Below are 18373 nucleotides of genomic sequence, written 5' to 3'. Positions count from 1 at the left end.
GGGCCAAACTTCTATAGGAACAAGTGACAGTTTGGACAAACTCCTGGTCTTCAGTTCCCACTCTATGGAATAATTTGACTTGGAGAAGGCTGGGCAAGCATCTGGGATGACCAGTCTCAGTGAGGTCCATCTCAGCTGACTGTGGGTTTCCCTAAGTAAGTATTTACTTTTCAGCTTGACATTCCTTTAGCTGGAATCAGCCCTTCATCCCCTTATTTAGGGAATCCTTAGACACCTGACACTTCTGTACAAAGCTGTCAGGCCGATGGGAGATGTGGAAGATCCAAGTGGATCCATGTATTTCCACTGCCAGTTCAGTTGAGGTGAAACTCCTAATGCACATGGAGATGTTTCCATAGCAGGGATCCTAATCTGAAGCTGGCTCCTGATGTTAGATGAATGCCAGGAACATCACCTCTCATGAGTGGTCACTGGTAAAAGAGTTATGGAAAGTGTTGCTGTGTGAGTGTCACAAATGCTGTAACTGAAGTCTGGGAGGTTTTATACAATGCTTGGCACAATAAAGTCCTGACATCACCCAGAGACATGAACCACCTCTGTAATACAACTAGTGACACCACAATCTCGTGTAACAGGAATGTCACCCCAGAGGTGGCGTTTCGCATCTCACAGTAAATTTCTGCAGGATGTCTTCTGTCAGATCCTGCATAAAAGCCAGTGGTAAAGCTGAATATGGTTAGTACAAGCCCTGCCCTTAGCTTGTCAGCCAAGCTAAGAGCTGACATATGCTTAAAAGGCACATAAAGCTATAGAAGCATAATGTGGCCCTCGACAGGCCATCTATTGTCCCCACCTTTTTATGTGCAGCTATAATGAGCTGAGCCCATTTTTCCACTGTTTTTGAAGCTGTGATCTCTCTGTCCGGAATATAGGATGGAATTAGATTTAGCAGCCTTTCCAGTACCATCTCTGACCCATAGTCCACATAGTACTGCTGGGAAGCCAGCTCTGCCAGATCTTCCTCCTGTGGAATCCAAACAAACCAAGTTAACACTTTCACCAAGTCATCACAACATCCATCCTCCACCACTCAAGGAGCCTGTTCTGGAGGCTGGGTGTACTACAGAATTGTGTGGGGATGCTTCCTTTTGGCAGAACTTCACCTTTTGCAGCTTTTTGCACATCAGAAGTTCAGGACGTGGACCACTAAAAGCTATGATTAAGCCTTAACATGTTCATTGTTAAGGGTGCTCATGCAGCACATGGAAGCATCCAAGCCCAGTCAAGAGGATCTGATTGCCGCAGCTCCTGTTTTCCATGTGGATACCACAATGCCCAAGCTAATGGATGTCCAGGGAGGAATATTTATCATTCCCTTTGCTGTAACCTATTTCCCCTTCTCAAAGACACTTGCTGGAGCAGGCTGGGAGCTGCTGAGGTCACACACCTTGTCACAGCGGTACTCCCCAAACTTCACCCCGCGCACAATCTGCTGGTAGATGAGGTTGGTGGCCACGTTGTCCTCGCTGGGGTTGTGCCAGGGAGTGAAGATCTCCTTCCTGAAGAAGAGGCGCCACGGCGCGTTGCGCTCCTGCGCTCCCTGCTCCTTGGCGTACTGCTCGCACTGCGACACAGCATCCATCACGTGGTCATTGCCACTCCCCAGAGAGGACACCTAGCCAGGGCACAGAGAAACACGGCATTCACCTCACCAAATCTACGTAGAGAGACCTGTTTTTGATTCACTGACACTACCTTGACAATCCAAATAATCAAAATAAACAATGGTTCTATGCCATCTAGCCAGCCAAGTTCGGCAGCATGGCCGGGCAAGGTATTCCATTTTGAGCTCCAGTCTCCCATCCAGACTGAAAGGAGAGCATCAATATGAACCAGCAGAGCCAATGGCTCCATTGTAAACTATTGTTGATTCACACTGTGCTTTGAAACACAGTTTCAAAGTCATGGGCTTGGATCCAACCCACCTAAGCATGGCAAAAACCCACAATAAAGAAGCCTGTCCTGTTTCAGAAATTTGTCTGCCTTCTCATTGGGGTCTGCCATGAAGCCCCCAAAGCTCTACATCTCCTCAGACTTAGCATCCCTTGCTGAATGTCTCCTCAAAAAAGATGAAGAAGACAGAGCATAAACCATTTCTTCTCCACCTAGAGGCAGAGGCGACCACATCTGTAGGTGAGAACATACTTCATCCTCTTACACAGCAGCTCTTGGAATACTTGAGTTTCATTGGCTTGCAACTGTTGTCTCACCTTATGAAGCTTTACCACTCTCATTTATGCTCACCTTTATTTTAATGGAATTTCTTAAAAAGATATGTTTCTAGGTTAAATAAAACAGGTTAAATGCCAAAGCAGGCATGGCAGTTTGGATTTTAGCTCATTTCGGAAGCTTAATTGCAACTGCTAGCTTTCCAATTAAATTTAATTGGCTCCCTTGCATAAAAATCCAGGTAGGATGTTTTACTGGAAATTCATCTCTAATAAGCTTAACTGAGAGTAAGAGGATAGCATCACATAAGTATGTAGGAAGAAAGGAATTTCTGAAGATTTTTGGTCCACCACACTGGTCAGAACAGATGCATTTTTGAATGTGTTTCTCTGTGCATTTTCCTCTTAAATTCTGAATATCTCCAAGGAGAGAGATTTTCATACAACCCAGCTGCAGAGTTTGACTACTCTTTTTGTGAAAAATCATGCTGACACTTGCACCGCAGAAATAATCCCTCTGCCTTCTGGAAGTTATGTGACAGCAAGGAGAACTTGCCCCTTCTTTCCCAGAACTATTCAGGAACAGAACTTAAGACATACCTTGTCAAAAAGTGCAATGTAGAGTGAAAAGCCAAATCTGTCCTTCAGGCTGATTTTGTCGGCCAAAGAATTACAGAGCTCTTTAGCAGTTGTTGCAGAGTCTGTCAACAGTGTCTTTGTTGTCCCATCCATAAACGTGACAGGCAGCATGATCGGTTTCTTGGACTTGGTCGCCTAAAGGATTGAAGTCAAACTTTATAATGTTAGGTGTATTTCAGTACCATTTACCTGCATACTCTTCCACCCCACTCAGGCAACCACATCCTAACTCCTGATCCCACTGACTGGATGCTTTTCAGTGCTACCACACCGTATTTATCAACAGGATAATGTACAGTCAGCCACTGGAAGCACTTGGAAGTCAAAGATATTTTATTTAATACATTCAGTCATCAAGGTGCCTAATCCAGTAAATACAAGCATGCTTGGGAATGCTCACAGATACTGGAGCACAGCTGTATATACTTGCAAACCAGTTCAGAAAATGAGCAATTTTTGCACAAACTGCCTGTTCCAGCTATAATTATCCCCAAACAAGTCCCAGGGACCACTCACAGGAGGCAATTTGCCTGCACAGCCACCCTTTATCTGGAATATAGTTTCTCTGAACACACTGGGGCTTGCTCTGTGCCAGCTGGCCTCAATGCCAACAGCACACATTTAATTTACAAATACTGATGCAACCAAAAGAATCGATCCTCAACGTACTCTGGAGCAAACCCAGGACACACGGGGAATGCAATATATTGGAATTACATGAAAATTCTTGACGGAAATAGTCATTTTGTTGTCCCACATTCTGTCCTGACAGAGATGTGATTCTTGTGACACTGAAAGGCATAAGCCCAGAGCCTCAGTTCCCTGGGGAGGACGTGGAGGGGCTCATACCTGCAGCTCCAGCCAGCTGGGTGGCTGTGTCCTTGTCCCATTGGCAAACGTCCGCCTCAGCCTCTCTTCACAGTAGGGAGCATAACCTGGGGGGCCTCCGTTGATAAAGTTCCTTAAATACTGTTGGCAGCAGGGAACACCTTGTTTAGATCTTTGGCTTAAGAGGCCAAGCATTTGCAAAAAGCAGTGTTTTATTGTAGAAAAGCCCTCCATGACTAATGACACCACTCAGGATTGGATGCTCCTACATCACATCACATCACTGGAAGCTGAGAGCGAGTAGGACAGTCTGCACCTCTTCCTTGTTCTTCTACTGTGCATTTCTGGCCTCAGAGGAGATAAGATACTAGACAGATCTTTGATTGAACCCAGAGCAGCAGCTTTTCTGTTCCTGCTATTGCTGCCACTGATTTCTATCTTTGTATTTGAAAGATGTGTTATAAAATGTTATTGAGTGTTGGCCAAAAAGACGGGAGAGAATGAAAAAGATGTGTAAGTAATGATTCAGGAGAATTGAAGTTAATGTCACTCAGAACATTTAACTGACAGTGCAAAAGGTCTTTCACAGTGACATTAAACAGATACCTCCTTAATCAGTTTTTAAATTACATTTTGGCCTAAACTCGAATTTGAAGGACTTCAGTGTATGTTAAAAATACAACCACATTATTGTAGAGACAATTAAATCCAGTGATTTCCACAATATGAAAGATAACACACTTAAAAATAATACACAAACATCTTGGCCAAAATGTTAGCTAAGGCTAATACATCTGTAAATCAAATTTTTCTGAAAGACTTTATAGAAAGATAAAGAGATCTCTGAACAATAACACACAGCTATTCCTTCAGAAACACTGTCAGCCATAAACAACACAGCTGGAGAGACAGATTTCTCTGTCAACCATAACTTACAGAGACACTATGAAGTACCTATCTCATACAGACAAGTTATAGGGATGAGATCTGCTGCAAATGATCCTAAGTGGTGGATGCAATGTGAAAGTGTAGTTTTAATTATGCTATTGCTAATAATGAACTATGCAATTACATATTTTTTCACATTCCTTGTGACTGAGCCTTCCCACCTAGGCCCACTGTTGGTTGAAAAAAAAGTGCAAAGAACAGGAGTGCTAATGTGCCTTGGCCCATGTTTAACACATGTGATAAAGGGGTCTAATGGGATCCAAAGCAAAACTTGAATATTTGGGAGCTGGAATACATATTGAAGACCTGCCTCATTGTCAGTGAAATCCTACTTAAAATGTTCAGTTCTAACTGATACTTTTGAATGACAGAATCCTAGAAGGAAATAGATGCCATCCAGAGGGACTTGGACATGCTTAAGAGTTGGTCTTAAGTTGGTCTTCACCATATGAAGCTCAACAAGGACAAGAACAATTCCCTGCACCTGAGCTGGGGCATTCCCAAACACAAATGCAGGCTGGGCAGAGAATGGATTGAGACTAGTCCTGGGGAGAAGGACTTGAGGATATTCATGGACAAGAAGCTCAACCCATCAGTGTGCACTCAGAGCTCAGAAAGCCAAACGTGTCCTGGGCTGCAGCAGAGCCAGGGAGGAGATTCTTCCCCCCTGCTCTGCCCTAACCAGATCCCAGCTGGAGTGCTGCATCCAGCTCTGGGGACCCCAACACAAGAAAGATGTTGAACTGTTGGAGCAAGTCCAGAGGAGGCCACTAAGCTGCTCAGAGGGCTGGAGCACCTCTGCTATGGACAGGCTGATAGAACTGGGAGTGTTCAGCCAGGAGAAGAGAAGGCTCCAGGGAGACTTTAGAGCATCTTCCAGAACTTAGAGGGGCTACAAGAGAGTTGGAAAGGGACCTTTGATAAGGGCATGGAATGACAGGACAAGGGGAAGTTACATTAAACAAAAAGAGGGCAGGTTTAGACTGGCCATAAGAAAGAAATTCCTTCCTGTGAGGGTGGGGTAAGGCACTGGAACAGGTTGCCCAGAAAAATTGTGTCTACCTCATCCCTGGAAACATTCAAGGCCAGGCTGAATGGGACTCTGAGCAATCTGGCCCAGTGGAAGGAACACCCTCCTGGCAGCAGGGTTGAACTAGATGACTTACAAAGATCCCTTCCAACCCAAACCATTCTTTGCCTCTGTGATTCTACAATAATGTGATTGTATGATTCTGTGTCTCAGTCTCCAGAACTACTTACAAATTATTTCTGACAAGTGCTTCACTATCCTAAAGTAATGTTCAGTTATTAAAGATTTAAACCAAAACAACTTCCTGCGCAATACTTCTCAGATCTCATTTCCACACATAATTTAATTTTCTGTGACTTTGCCAGTGATTTATCTTCTTTATTAGATTTCACACTGACAAGGCCTGGGGATGAAGGAGGCATTTCTATTCTTGGCTTCAGCTCTTTCAGTGCTGAGCACCCAGAACCTAATCTGATATCTATGGAGATTAATGGAACATCTTTATTTCCAGTCAGGCACTGGATGGTGGAATCACCATCCCTAGAAGTGCTAAAAAAAAATGCAGATATAGCACCTGTGGACATGCTTTAGTGGTAGGGTTGGCAGTGGTTGGACTTGATCTTAGACATCTTTTCCAACCCAAACAATTCCATGACTCTATAACTCATTTGGAAAGTGGACTGTTCAAATCTTGGCAATAGACCTTTGCCCAGAAAAAAAGAAAATCCTTAAGAACAACCTGATTTTCAAAAGTGCCAGCCACTTGGCATCTCCCACTGACTTCAGTCCTGCTGATCCACAGTGCTGCTGAAGGTAGCTTGTCATCTCATGTGGCTGTTTGGAATTGGATGTCATTGAGAGTGCTCCTTTGCAAATGCACTTCCTGATAAATTAAATCCTTCCCTTTCTATGTGAATTTTTAAAGTATAAATTAATATTTATAATTGGCTGTGTTCTATTCCTTGCCAGGTTTGGTAGAGTAGATTCCTGAGGTCATACTGTCATAGCCAGCAGATGCTGAATGCACAGACCTCTGCATATAGGAAACAGAGGAGAAATGTGGGCTATTCTGGCTGTGTAAATTCTATTTGCAGCCTCCCACAAACAAATTTCGTACCAGAAGTCACTTAATCACATCCCCACACATCTACAAGCAGGAGACATCATCTAATTTGGTTGTCTGCATTACCTTTAGAGCCAAAGGAAAGAGGCAGTCACTTTTCAGGAGTGACTCATCCGATGGACACTAGATACTGAATTTGGGATTCCCTCTACTGTGAAGCCCAAGAGAAAAGCTGGTTCCATTAGTGGAAAAGAAAATGTATTGGTAGATAATTCATTAGACAAATGTAATCTACAATTTACCTTCACAAACTTCTCAGAAGGAGCAAAGCATCCCACACAAAGGGACATCAGGATCCAACCCCTAGCATGGCTGCTTTTGGATGGGTTCTGAGTCAGCTGCTTGCAGATTTGACAGTAAATTTCATCCCTACGATAGGAAAAAAATAATTAAAAGTTAAACAATAAAAAAATGAATTATTTAACATTAATTTCTAATAATAAACATACACATATAAATTGGCTAAATCAGAGACATGCAAGTGACCTTCATTTGACACTTCCCAGTTTTGAATGCTTCATTTAGCTGCTGAAATGAGTTTGAGTTTTTCATTAGCAGATCATTAAAAATATTCACACAAACAAAAGAGATATAAGGGTCAAATGGAAAACATAGTAGTGAGGAACAAGAGTGGGCATTAAAAAAGCAGTCCAGTGTCATTAGGACTTTCAGAAAAGTCTGAATTCCTTTGCATGGTCTTTCCACTGGGCCTGATACGTACAGTAAGGAACATGATCCAGCCCAGCCTTATACAACATAACCATAAAAATTATAAAACTCTGTAAAGCTGCAGATAATATTAGACTTGTTTGAATAGCTCAAGAAAAGCTCAAGGAAGAAGGAATGGAAAGAATGGCATGTTCATGCCTTTGTTTTGATTTCTAACCTTAAGGCTGGCCTGAGGATGCCATTACCAATAATGAAATGGAGCTTCTCCAGGTTGGAAGTGGGTCGGTCTTCGAGCATGCTGTTACCCTGCAGTGTAGACTCACCATCATGAAGTCTCTTTGTCACCTGCCAACCAGACATATTGGTTTCTTTTAGGACAGCCAGTTACTGTGTCCCCCCCACCCCCACCCCGAGTGTGTGGTGCTCCCCCAGAAGGACTCCTCCACCAGCCAGGAGGGCACTCAGAAATTCTTTGATCTAGGATTTTAACAGCAATGGAGGGTTTGACTGTGTTGGCTTTAAACATGTATGGGTGAAATTAAAATGGTCCTGTCTAGTCACACTTCCACCTGCTTGGTCCTTTCCCAGGGTTTCTACAATGGCACCTCCTTGCATCCCAGCTCTGAACTGGCCCTGCTGCTGGGAGAGGACCCTTGGTGGCCTTTGGAATAAATCCATCTTTATTGCCAAAGAGGACCTGTCCCTTTAACTTAATCACATTAAAATAACCATCAGTGTTTTCACTGGAAAAATGGACCCATTCCCCATGCTAATGAAGCATCTGTAAATGCAAAAGCATGGTGCTGTTTGTGAAAACAAGGATGGCATTTGTTTGCTTAGCAGCTCACTGTCTCAGCTAGTCAGCCCCATCTCCATTTAGAGAGATGGACATTTCTAGAGCATCTTCAGAGCAAATTAGGGTGAGCTGGATTGGGTCCTGTTCTCCCCACTGACCCCTAAGGGAATATCTCACAGAGCAATCTTCATGCTCTCAAGCAGCTATAGCCAGGTAAGATGGTGCCTGCTCTGGAAATGGGCAGTCTATCAATTGTTTCCATCGCTCCCACCTGAAAGATTTATCATTCCTCATTCTTTTGAGATGGCATTTCTCAAAAGCTCTCAGCTTGGGGTAACTGCTGCCATGGGGAGTTTTGTCCCTGGCACTGGAGTGGAGCAGAGGATGGCTGAGTGCCATTGGAGACACTGCTATCTACAGTAGAGGGCAGGAAACTAAAAGCAGGGATAACAATCAGACCATCACAGGGTGGTGAAGGGTATCAGCAGCTGGATGGAGGGCTGTGAGAGAGGGAAGGGAAGGTGCTGGATGAGTGGAGAGCAGGAGCCCAGGGGAGGCCGGCGCGAGGTGCAGAATGACTCAAGGAGACACGGGAAGCCAACCTTTCCCCTTAAACACTCCTTAAATCTTTCAGGCAGAGAGACAGGTAGCGCCAAACCCAGAGGAGGGCTGGTTCTATGTTGTCTAGGGAAAAGCAGAAGAGAGTCAGAGAGGGCTGCAGACAATCCAACGGCACTTGTGCTGCCAGGCGGCCAAGCGTCTCCCCTCACCTCCTCCGTCAGTTTGGATTTCTTCTTGAGCGTTAAGGAGACCAGCTTGTGCCGCACACTGTTCTTCTTGTGCCCATCAATGTGAGTACTCTGCAAAGCAAGAGGGGTGGATGCTAAGTGGTGAGATGCAAGTGCTGAACAAGTGCTCTCTCTGCCTCCCCTGGGCTCCTGCAAAAGACCATTAATCCTGTGCAGAGCGTTTCAGAGACTGGTGGGAACCAGAATTCTGGACCCTTATTCCTGTGCCCCTTAATAACCCAGGGCTGGCCCTGAATTTTGTAGATACTCTCTAATCAGCAAGTGTCCCTCAGATCAAAATTATATATTGGGAATATACGACAAAACTTATGTTTTCATTGTTATGAATACATGTCTGATTTGTGCTTAGCTCAGGTCCACCCAGTTCTGCTGTTTGACAGTGGAAATGAGATGAGCACGACCACTCTCTGAGACAAGCCATTTGTACAGCATTTTTAGCTGGAAGTCATCTAGCCAGGGATTCATGGATAGGTAGTTACCCACTGTGGTTTCATAATTTTTAACCAGCCCCGTGCTCTATCAGGTTTCCCAGAAGAACATCTTTGATGTGGGACAGCTTCAGACACTATGTACCATCAAATTACTTGCTGGCTTTCTACTTTCATAGAAAGTATGCTTTTATAGGAAAGTTTAGATGTTTGCTTTAGTTTGCTAAAGAAATTTGGTTTTATAGCAAACTTTTGGACCTAGTTAACCTCCAGCCATTTAAACAGTTTTGAAAAGACCATGATTTCACACCCAACTGACACTTTGAGTCCTGTGGCTGTGATGGTTTATATCCATTATAAATATGAGTTGATGCTGGATTTGCATATCATTTTGCTCAGGCATCTTTTTCTACTGTGAAGAGATGATGTACCCACAGAGAAAAAGGACAGTTTAAATTTCCTTCTCTTCTGTACTACCTGATATTATCAGTTGCCCAAAATACGTATTTTTGTAATAAACAAGCAAGAAATTATGGGTGGAAGGAATGAAAGGTCATTCTTGGTGTATTGTTTTTACAGAATGATGATCCTGAGGCTACTCTCTTCAGGTAATTCTCTAGAAGTGCTGAATGGTATTGTCATTTCTAAGAACAAGGAGATTTGTTAATTTACCTCTGCAAATACTGCAGAGATTTGTCAAAATTAAACAGTGGCATCCAGAAGATGCCAATAGCAGATTATATCTGTCCTATTGAATAAAGCAATCGCCAAAGATTAAAATGTATCAGCACTGTAGACATTGATTTATCCAGAATAATGTCTCTTCTGGGAAGGATACTAAGATGAAATCGTCCAGTGACATTCAGAAGGCACTCAGGATGTAGCAGGGATTTTTTTTCTTTTTCAAAAATTTTTATTTCCACAGTTTAATCTGCTGGTAACTAATTACTTCCTGCTCCAAGATTAAGGGTACATTTTTAATTTAGACTCTTCTGACTCAGGGTAAATCAAAAGGAAATCCCCAAATAAGAAGCATGGGACATTGCATTCCCCCCCTGTACTTTAGCCCTGCAGGGGGGAGGAGAGAGATCAAAGTCCCATGAGAGATATCAGGGCACTTCCTTCACTGGGGAACATTCAGAGGGCAGACATTCAGTTCTCCCTGTGAGGAAGGGACAAGATCACAGGCAATTCTCCCTCTGCAGCCTAAGTGCAAATAAAATCTACAAACTGACTGCCTGCAGCAAACCCCACGATTTGTTTCTTTCCAGCACATTTCAGTATCTGACACCTAATAACAACAACACCTCTTTTACAGCCGCAGCAGTTACCTCTCCTTCTCCCTGCAGAGCCTGCAGTTCTTTCTTATAGGTCTTCTTCCCAAGAGTCTCATAGATTTTTGTCATTACTGGTATCTTCTCACCACCATCACTCATGGCTGTGTGATACTTTGGCTCAGGGAGGTCTCCCATGAAACGCAGGATAGTGATCCATACAGCAAGTGCCGCCTGTTTGAAAGGAAAGTTACACCCCATTAGCTCACACCAGGGCAGTGAAGGCTGAATCTATCAGGATCCCCACTATGGTCTCTCTCTGTACACCTGCAGGAGATAAAATACTTCCCTGTGCCTCATGCAACAGCTTTGCCTGCAGCACACATCCTCTCTGAATGCTGGGCAGGCTGCTGGCTGTGACCACAAATTCAGCGTCTGTGCTTGTGCTACCATGATTGTGTTTGTGAACCCTACAAGGGGATTGCTACTTGACAGCAGATGCCAACCTTATTAAGGGGCAGAGACTGGCATCTCCTAATCCACAGCAAAGGGGAAGGAGAACCATAGTGAAGGCAAGTTCATGGATAATGTAATATGCATTAAAACCATGCAGGTTCAATCCATTCCTGCTCTTGCACTGCTGGCTATGGGACAAGCAGTTCTTCTTTTTTAGCTCTGCATTGGTGTGTACAACAAGGTAAGAAGTGACTTTTCCAGCTCCCTAGAAGCTTTACAAGTGGTACTCAAGCAACAATTTCCATGCCCTGAGCCCAGAGCACCTCATTGTCTTAACACAAATGTACAGGGAAGGAGCCTCCTCTCTAATGCTCCATCCCTCCAATATTCACTGTCTTACCAGCACTCAAAGCATACTGGTGGGACAGTGGCCATGGACACGTGCAGCAGATGAGTGTATCCCAAAATGGAAATTCCTGGTGCCCTTTGGCTGGAGGGTCACCCAAGCTTTCTCCAGCCCACCCAACCCTGCTCAAGGCTTTTCATCCCCTGCCTCACCAACTGGTCTCCTTCATCTTCATGGTACAACAGAGGCTGTTTGAGAGGCCGGCGGATGTATGTGTGTGTTGTTGTGCCCTGGAAATACGTGGCAGCAAACTTGGCAAATTTGTACTCTGAAAGGTCTTCTTCCTCCTCCTCAGGGAGAGGCAATGCTGCATCCAGGTCCTCTTCTTCCAGCTCCTTCTGGACTTGCTCAAGATCCTGTGGTGGAAGCACATGTCAGACACTTAGCATGGCTTTGGATATCAAACTACCATTTCCCTTTGAGCCTGACTTTTCTGCCAGTCTGATTTCCATCCCAAAATGAAAAAACAGCTGGAGGAAACACTTGGAATATAGTTCTAGAGCCCATGCAAAGCCCAAGCTCCAAAGGACAACCCTATGCCCAGGAATGTCCCCAGAGCAGCAGAAGCAATGAGCATGGCTTCACTCATAGCATGGGAAAGGATGTCTAAGAACTAAATGCCATGCACTGTGACAAACCTAAAAGGGAAGATCTCAAAGACACAAGTCCTTGATGACCTTATAGTGATAGTGCTCTCCTCCATTTGGTAGTCCCAGGGAAAGGTACCAGGCTGCCTGCCCATCTCTAGCCACAACATAGTAACCCTTTGGGTCCACAAAGGAGAGCCTGGCCTTGAATGAAGCCTTCAGAGACACACTTTTTTATTACTGTATTCTTTCTTGACATAGTAATGTTTTGCTAACACCTGTCATGTGATAGCCAGGCCCTGTACATCTCCAGTACCTCAAAGCCATTGGGTGCCTGCCCCTCCTGGCCAGGAAGGGAGGAGGTTGTCCCAAGGAATCCAAACATTTTGTCCACCATTTCTGAGTCATTCACTGGCTCATTGCGAGCTCTCTCCATCTTTTCTAAGAGCTCTTTCTTTCGACGTGCTTCCTCCTTCTCCTTTACTTCTCTCTCTGCATCTTCCCGTGCCAGCTGGGCCAGGCGCACCTGCAAAAGGAGAAGTGCACTGACTGAACTGCTTCTTCCAAAGAGCTGGCAGTAAATTCTGCAGGGCCTGGCTTTAGGAAGGCAGGCTGCCTGGTGCTTAGGGCACTATACCCATATAATGATCTGGACCAAGTCAGTGACCTGTCCATGTCTCAGTTTCCCAACTCCAGAAGTACAAAGCAATGCATTTTCCCCATTTCTCAGTGCCTTTTTGGGGTGTTGGTCCATGCATAGAAACTCTCACTGACCTAATTTTTTTCTTTTATACAACAGCCCTGCATGTCCACACACACAGAGTGTTCCAGTTCCCCCTTTATACAATAGCAAAAGTGAATAATAACTGAAATCTCTGGCATTCCTGTGCAGCAAATCAGAAATTCTGGAGCAGATTCAAACTAAAAGAGCACAGAGTACTTTAGAGAATTAAATACAAACCACTCAAGCAGGGCAGAAATCCCTCAGATATTTTTGTCATTGCCCCTCAAAGGAACAAAACTAGCTCCTGGAGAACAGACAGAACCCCAGAAAGAGATCAGTCCCCATGTACTTGGTGCTTCTTTTCTGCTTCCTCTTTGGCTTTCTTGGCACTCATCTCCTTTCGAAGCCGCTCCTCTTCTGCCAGCCGAAGTTTCTCTGCTTCCAGGCGCCGGTAATACTGCGGGAATAAACAGAAGAGCCTTTCTGAGCAGGCATCTAATTACTTTCTGGATTTGTTTTTCCCCTTTAACAACAAGAGCAGACGACGCAGCGGCGTGCGCTCCCCCTGCGGGCACTCACCTCCCCGCGGAGGCGCTTGTAGAGCCGGCGTGCGATCATGCCGCGGGCGTAGGCCTGCACGGTGAGCACGGCCCACAGGCGGTGGCGGAAGGCCCGGCGCACCAGGTACCCGCGGCAGCGCGCCTGGAAGTCGATGATGCGCCGGCGAGCCATGTGGTACTGCCTGTGCAGCTTGCGGGAGCGGTACAGGGCCTGCAGCCGCAGGAAGCCGAGCCGCATCTGCAACGGGGAGCGGGATCAAACACCGGCCGGCCAGCACATTCCCACTGCTGATCTCCTGCTTGCACGGCTCTGAGAGCCATGAGATCAGGCCCCAACACAGCAAACCTTCTGCAGGGAAGTGCTCCAAGAGAAATGAACCCCTCTGGCTGCTGCACTGACTCAAAGCCCAGGGAGGACAGAGTTTCTTCCCCACTGGGCCTTTGAGAGGCCTCAGGATGTCTGGTTGGCCATCCCAAAGTAGCTACAAGCCAGCATCTGCAAAACTCCTGCCTGACAGCCAAGGTGCTGTTTGATGGCACAAGGCAGCATCCTAGCCAGCCTGGAAGTCACTATTTCTATCAAGTTGCAGGCTTGAAAGATTATGTTGAGATACTTCAAACCTTGCACACTTGAAAGATTATGTTGAGATACTTTAGACCTTGCAGACTTGGAAGATTATATTGAGGCACTTTAGACCTCAACACACTTTCCAAATGACCCTGCTGTTGGGTCAAAGTCACTTGTGACAGGGAGAGAAGAAGACTGCGGACTAGGATGGTGAGAAACCCAAATATGGTCCCACATGAAGATGGAGTTCATTTTTAAAGGAGGCTGCTCTTGGGTTTTCAGTCATCTGGAAAACAGAGGAAGACTTACAAGACCCCAGATGACCAGTTGGTGCAATGGACATGTAAGTCATAGGGAAAAGAATAGCTAGGAGGTGGTCTCTTCAATGAGACAACAAAGCAAAAGAACAAACTTTCGTTCATCACTCCTACTGATAAAAGCCAACCTCATCACTTCTGACACTCAATGGGACATTTTGAACCAGGAAACCTTTATGAGGCAGGAAGGCAGAGCTGTGAGGAAGCAGCCCTGTACTTACAGCACCATAGTTCTTCCTGCAGTTATGTCCACGCCAGTATCTCTGAATCATCAGGACTGAATTTCTCACTTTCAGGAAATTGGACCTGCAAAAGCATTTAATCATTTGCCTCTGTGGTCTGGCACAAGTTACATCATCTCCTAGTCCTCATTTCTTGGAGATTTGAACCTGAGTGTCCAGGTGGAATAAACACTGCATTTTTTGGCATGAAAATGTCTCCTTCCCCAGCTCTCCTTACTTTCATAAAAACATCTGTAGGCACTCTCTCTGAGAGGTCTCTGCAGGGAGATCATGCCACATTACGGGAATGGGAAGAACAGGAGATGCTAGGAATGGTTCCCTCCTTCCCCCAGCACCACATCCTCTTCTTACACCTAAAATCTCTTCCCTGTGTGTCCTTTCCATTTCATTCTAGCACCTGAAAATATATTGAATCCAAATGATTGAGAGCAAACCTCACCAACACCATGCTGCTATCCCTATCTGTTCCTCCAGTCCTCATCCTGATCTGATTCTACCTGCAGGCAACACGGAGACAATTGTGTTGGGAGCCTTGGCGGGTCTCCCTATGATAAGTGTGTGAAAGATCGATGAATTATTTAGCATGTGCTCTTTCTGCAAAGCACAGCCTGAGTCACAGCCGTGGCTTGGACAATCAAAGAGCAAGAAACTCCAAGAACTGTCCCTCCTCCATAGGTGAAGCTTGTCCCTGGCTGTGGCTCCCCCTCTTCACCACAACAGTGCCATGAGCTACCTGTCCTCTTCCCATGTCTGGAAACTGGGTTGCAATGGGAAGAGTTCTGATCCCCTTGGGCTTTGGGGAGAGCAACTTTAGTAGCAGCAGGTGACCCAGTGTTCCCTCTGAAGTCTTGTGGGAATCTCCACAGACTGGAATCTCAGCGTTGCCTTCAGCTGGCTCAGAGTCCACTGCTGCACTGTCACAGCAAACACATGGCCCTGAACAGGGACAGAAGGTCCTTTTCTGTCCAGGATTGAGGCAGATAACACAGTTCTCCTCTTGTTTCCACTACTGTTTCCCTCCAGTACTTGCTGCACCTGAGTGCCAACACATCGGGGTCCCCTCTGGTCATCTGGGTACCAAAGGAGTGATGCAGCCTCCAGGAGCCACTTGCTGGTGAAGCATATATCCCACCTCCCATTTGGCCATGGGGCTCATACCTACCTGTCTTTATAGCCACGGACCACCTTCTGGATGAGGATGACTTTGTCTGTGATGGCCTTGTCTCTCTCAATCTCCAGCAGCATGTCGTGGTGGTCCTGTGGGAGGAAGCAACACAGCAGCAATGTCTCAAGTTCTCCCTCTGCCTGATATGTGGGTGGTACAAGACCCTTCTCCAGGACAGTTGTTCAAAATAAACTCTTGGGTCATTTTATATCCCAAGTACTACCCCACCTGCTCACTGGAGAAGTCCTAATATAAACCCTAGTGATCTATAATTTTCATTCCCAAATGAACCAGGTCATCCAGAAGCTGCAAATGCAATACTTCACAGTCTGAAAACAACCAAATTACATTGCCCTTCCCTGCAGAGCTCCCTCCTAGTGCCCTCAGCCATGGGAGCAGCTCCTAGGAGCACTGGAGAGCTTGGCAAAAACAAACTCCAGGCAGCCTGGGTCCCATCACTTCAGTCAAGACTGCAATGTCTCCCTAACCTAAGGAAAAAAAAAAAAGCTCCTCAAAACACTAAATTTCCTTTGCCCTGAGGCTTTCAGATGCACCAATCCAAGCTTTATCCTGATTTCTCCCATGTTGTGTGTGATTCAGCTTTGTTTCCCAGTCATGGCACGCTGAGCCACGCCACACTGCATGCAGCAGAGCCAGTTCCACACATTTCCTGGTCTGCTCGACCTCCCATGGCCCCTTGGGGCCTCCCAATTTTTCTGTTTCCTGTCCTGACAGCTGTGAAATCTTGATAACAGGCTCTGGAAAGAGCAACTAGTGGGAGCAGATTCTGGGGAAGAGATGGGGGTGCTTGTGCTGGCAGTAGGACTTAGGGGTGAATTTAGGTGTAAGCAGCCAGGGTTTATCATTGTGATTTTTGCTCAAGAGAAGCCTCGCCTTCCCAGAACAGCACAGGAATGGGTTTGTAAGGAAAGATGAGTGTGTATGGGGCTGCAGGGGACCTGAAGTGTTGGACTGCTCTGTGTCAGCTGGACTGATGCAGAAAAGGAGACTGTAGGCACATCTTGGGTTGCACAAGGATGTGCAGAAAGCAAAACGAACCTGTTGTGCTCATGTTCCTCTCTCTGCAGGGCTCTGCATGGGCATCCCTCCTGCTGCTGTGTCTTTTGGATGAAGGCAGGAGAGGAAGCTGAACCATTCATCCCAGGAGGGAAAAGGCTGTGCACTGGATGTGACCACTTTTGTGTCAGTATGGATTTGTAAATGCATCAGTGCTGGCACCGTGTCAGGACTCCCTCCTTCCTGCCACTCCTAAACCTGCCCCAAATTCTGCCTTAAGCCAGGTTCTACCCACTGACATGCCAGCCCAGAGACCACGGAAAAGGGTCATGTCTTGTGATGGAAAGGAAATGGTAGGACACACCTCCAGAGGCAAGGATCCAAAATGGCAGGAGGAATGTGGAGAACCACCCACCTTTAGAAATATCTTTGTCTTGCCAATCTGCCAGTCATCATCCTTCCCCAGCACTGCTTCAGCAATGCGCTGGCACGTCCCACGCAGGTCACCCTGGCAGAAAAGGGGTTGGGATTCACCAGGACCAGACTCACCCATCGCTCCTCCCAAGCCCAGAGTAAACCTCTTGTGGTCCCAAATCCTGCAGTTTTCTGCTACTGAGATTCTTATGGCTTTACTTTGTTTAAGATGAGTGAGATGGACAGGCTGAATATGGCTACCTGTCCCTGCCAGCCCTGCAACCATTCTTCCTTCACTTGGAAAGCCCAGAGCACCGCTGTGACATCTGGGGATCCGAGAGGAGGAGAGGAGGGGCACACCCCATAAATATCTCTGGAGACTGCCCAGCAGAGAGCACTTGCTAGCTGTGAGAGAGGATTCTCACCTGCTTGTAGGCTGGCTTCACGCCAGGCATGAGCACCCGGTAGCGGTCCACGAACTCCACAAAGGTGTAGCGGATGGGGTACCCGGCCCGGCGGATGCGGATGGTCTCCATCATCCCCGAGTAGCGCAGCTGGCGGACGCACAGCTCCCGATCAAACAGCTGCAAGGGGGTCACAGGACAGGGGTTGATTGCAAATCTTTTAGGGCTAGTTCACTGTACTTATGGGCAGCTATGTGCTCCTCCGTGTGGGCCTCATGAGGCACAGACTGCTGGAGGCAGTTTTGATTTTCTCTGCATGGTTTTGTTATCTAATTCATCCCACGCCTTTCTCCTGGACTAACCAGAACAATACTCAGAAGCAGCAGCATGGGATGATGTACAGACCCAGAGAACTCCAGCCAGCACCCCGATACAAACAATTTTTTCTCCCCTTAAGCACATTTCAGAAGGAAGTAAAAGTTTTAGAATAACATAAAGTTACAAACAGTCAGGACTTTCCACTGACCTCTCGCTTCCGCTGTCCCATTTCCTATCACTATCAGTACGTTTTCCTTCAAAGGCAGGGACAGAAAATGATCTCTCAGACAATGTACTCTTTTGCAGTCACCCTGCACAGCTCCGTGCGCCTTTATCTGGGATTTCTTTTCCTTTAGATTATTAAACCAAGGCTAAAATTAAATTTAGCAAAAAATCACATTTCATATCACACTGCAGTCTCTGATTCAGTGTTAGCTCACCCAGTCATTTCTTTAATGGGGA

The 18373-nt window shown here is 46.0% G+C and overlaps 1 protein-coding gene across 2 annotated transcripts in view; it reads right to left on the bottom strand.

Moving 5' to 3' along the window:
- Nucleotides 1-18373, bottom strand: part of MYO7A (myosin VIIA) — a 95969-nt gene that overhangs the window by 13271 nt on the left and 64325 nt on the right. For both annotated transcript variants that reach the window (XM_056498599.1, XM_056498608.1), the window contains 16 exons: nt 17615-17773; nt 17191-17283; nt 15756-15850; nt 14573-14657; nt 13486-13704; nt 13256-13363; nt 12499-12708; nt 11748-11951; nt 10791-10967; nt 8993-9082; nt 7644-7771; nt 7000-7126; nt 3678-3797; nt 2790-2963; nt 1409-1636; nt 815-985 (listed from right to left, as the gene is read on the bottom strand). In XM_056498599.1, the coding sequence (XP_056354574.1) occupies nt 815-985; nt 1409-1636; nt 2790-2963; nt 3678-3797; nt 7000-7126; nt 7644-7771; nt 8993-9082; nt 10791-10967; nt 11748-11951; nt 12499-12708; nt 13256-13363; nt 13486-13704; nt 14573-14657; nt 15756-15850; nt 17191-17283; nt 17615-17773 (2388 nt within the window). The remainder of the gene's footprint in view (nt 1-814; nt 986-1408; nt 1637-2789; nt 2964-3677; nt 3798-6999; nt 7127-7643; nt 7772-8992; nt 9083-10790; nt 10968-11747; nt 11952-12498; nt 12709-13255; nt 13364-13485; nt 13705-14572; nt 14658-15755; nt 15851-17190; nt 17284-17614; nt 17774-18373) is intronic.

This window comes from Oenanthe melanoleuca, chromosome 1 (genome assembly GCF_029582105.1).
Source record: "Oenanthe melanoleuca isolate GR-GAL-2019-014 chromosome 1, OMel1.0, whole genome shotgun sequence".
NCBI classification, from domain to species: Eukaryota; Metazoa; Chordata; class Aves; order Passeriformes; family Muscicapidae; genus Oenanthe; species Oenanthe melanoleuca.
This window is presented reverse-complemented; position numbering and strand designations above follow the sequence as displayed.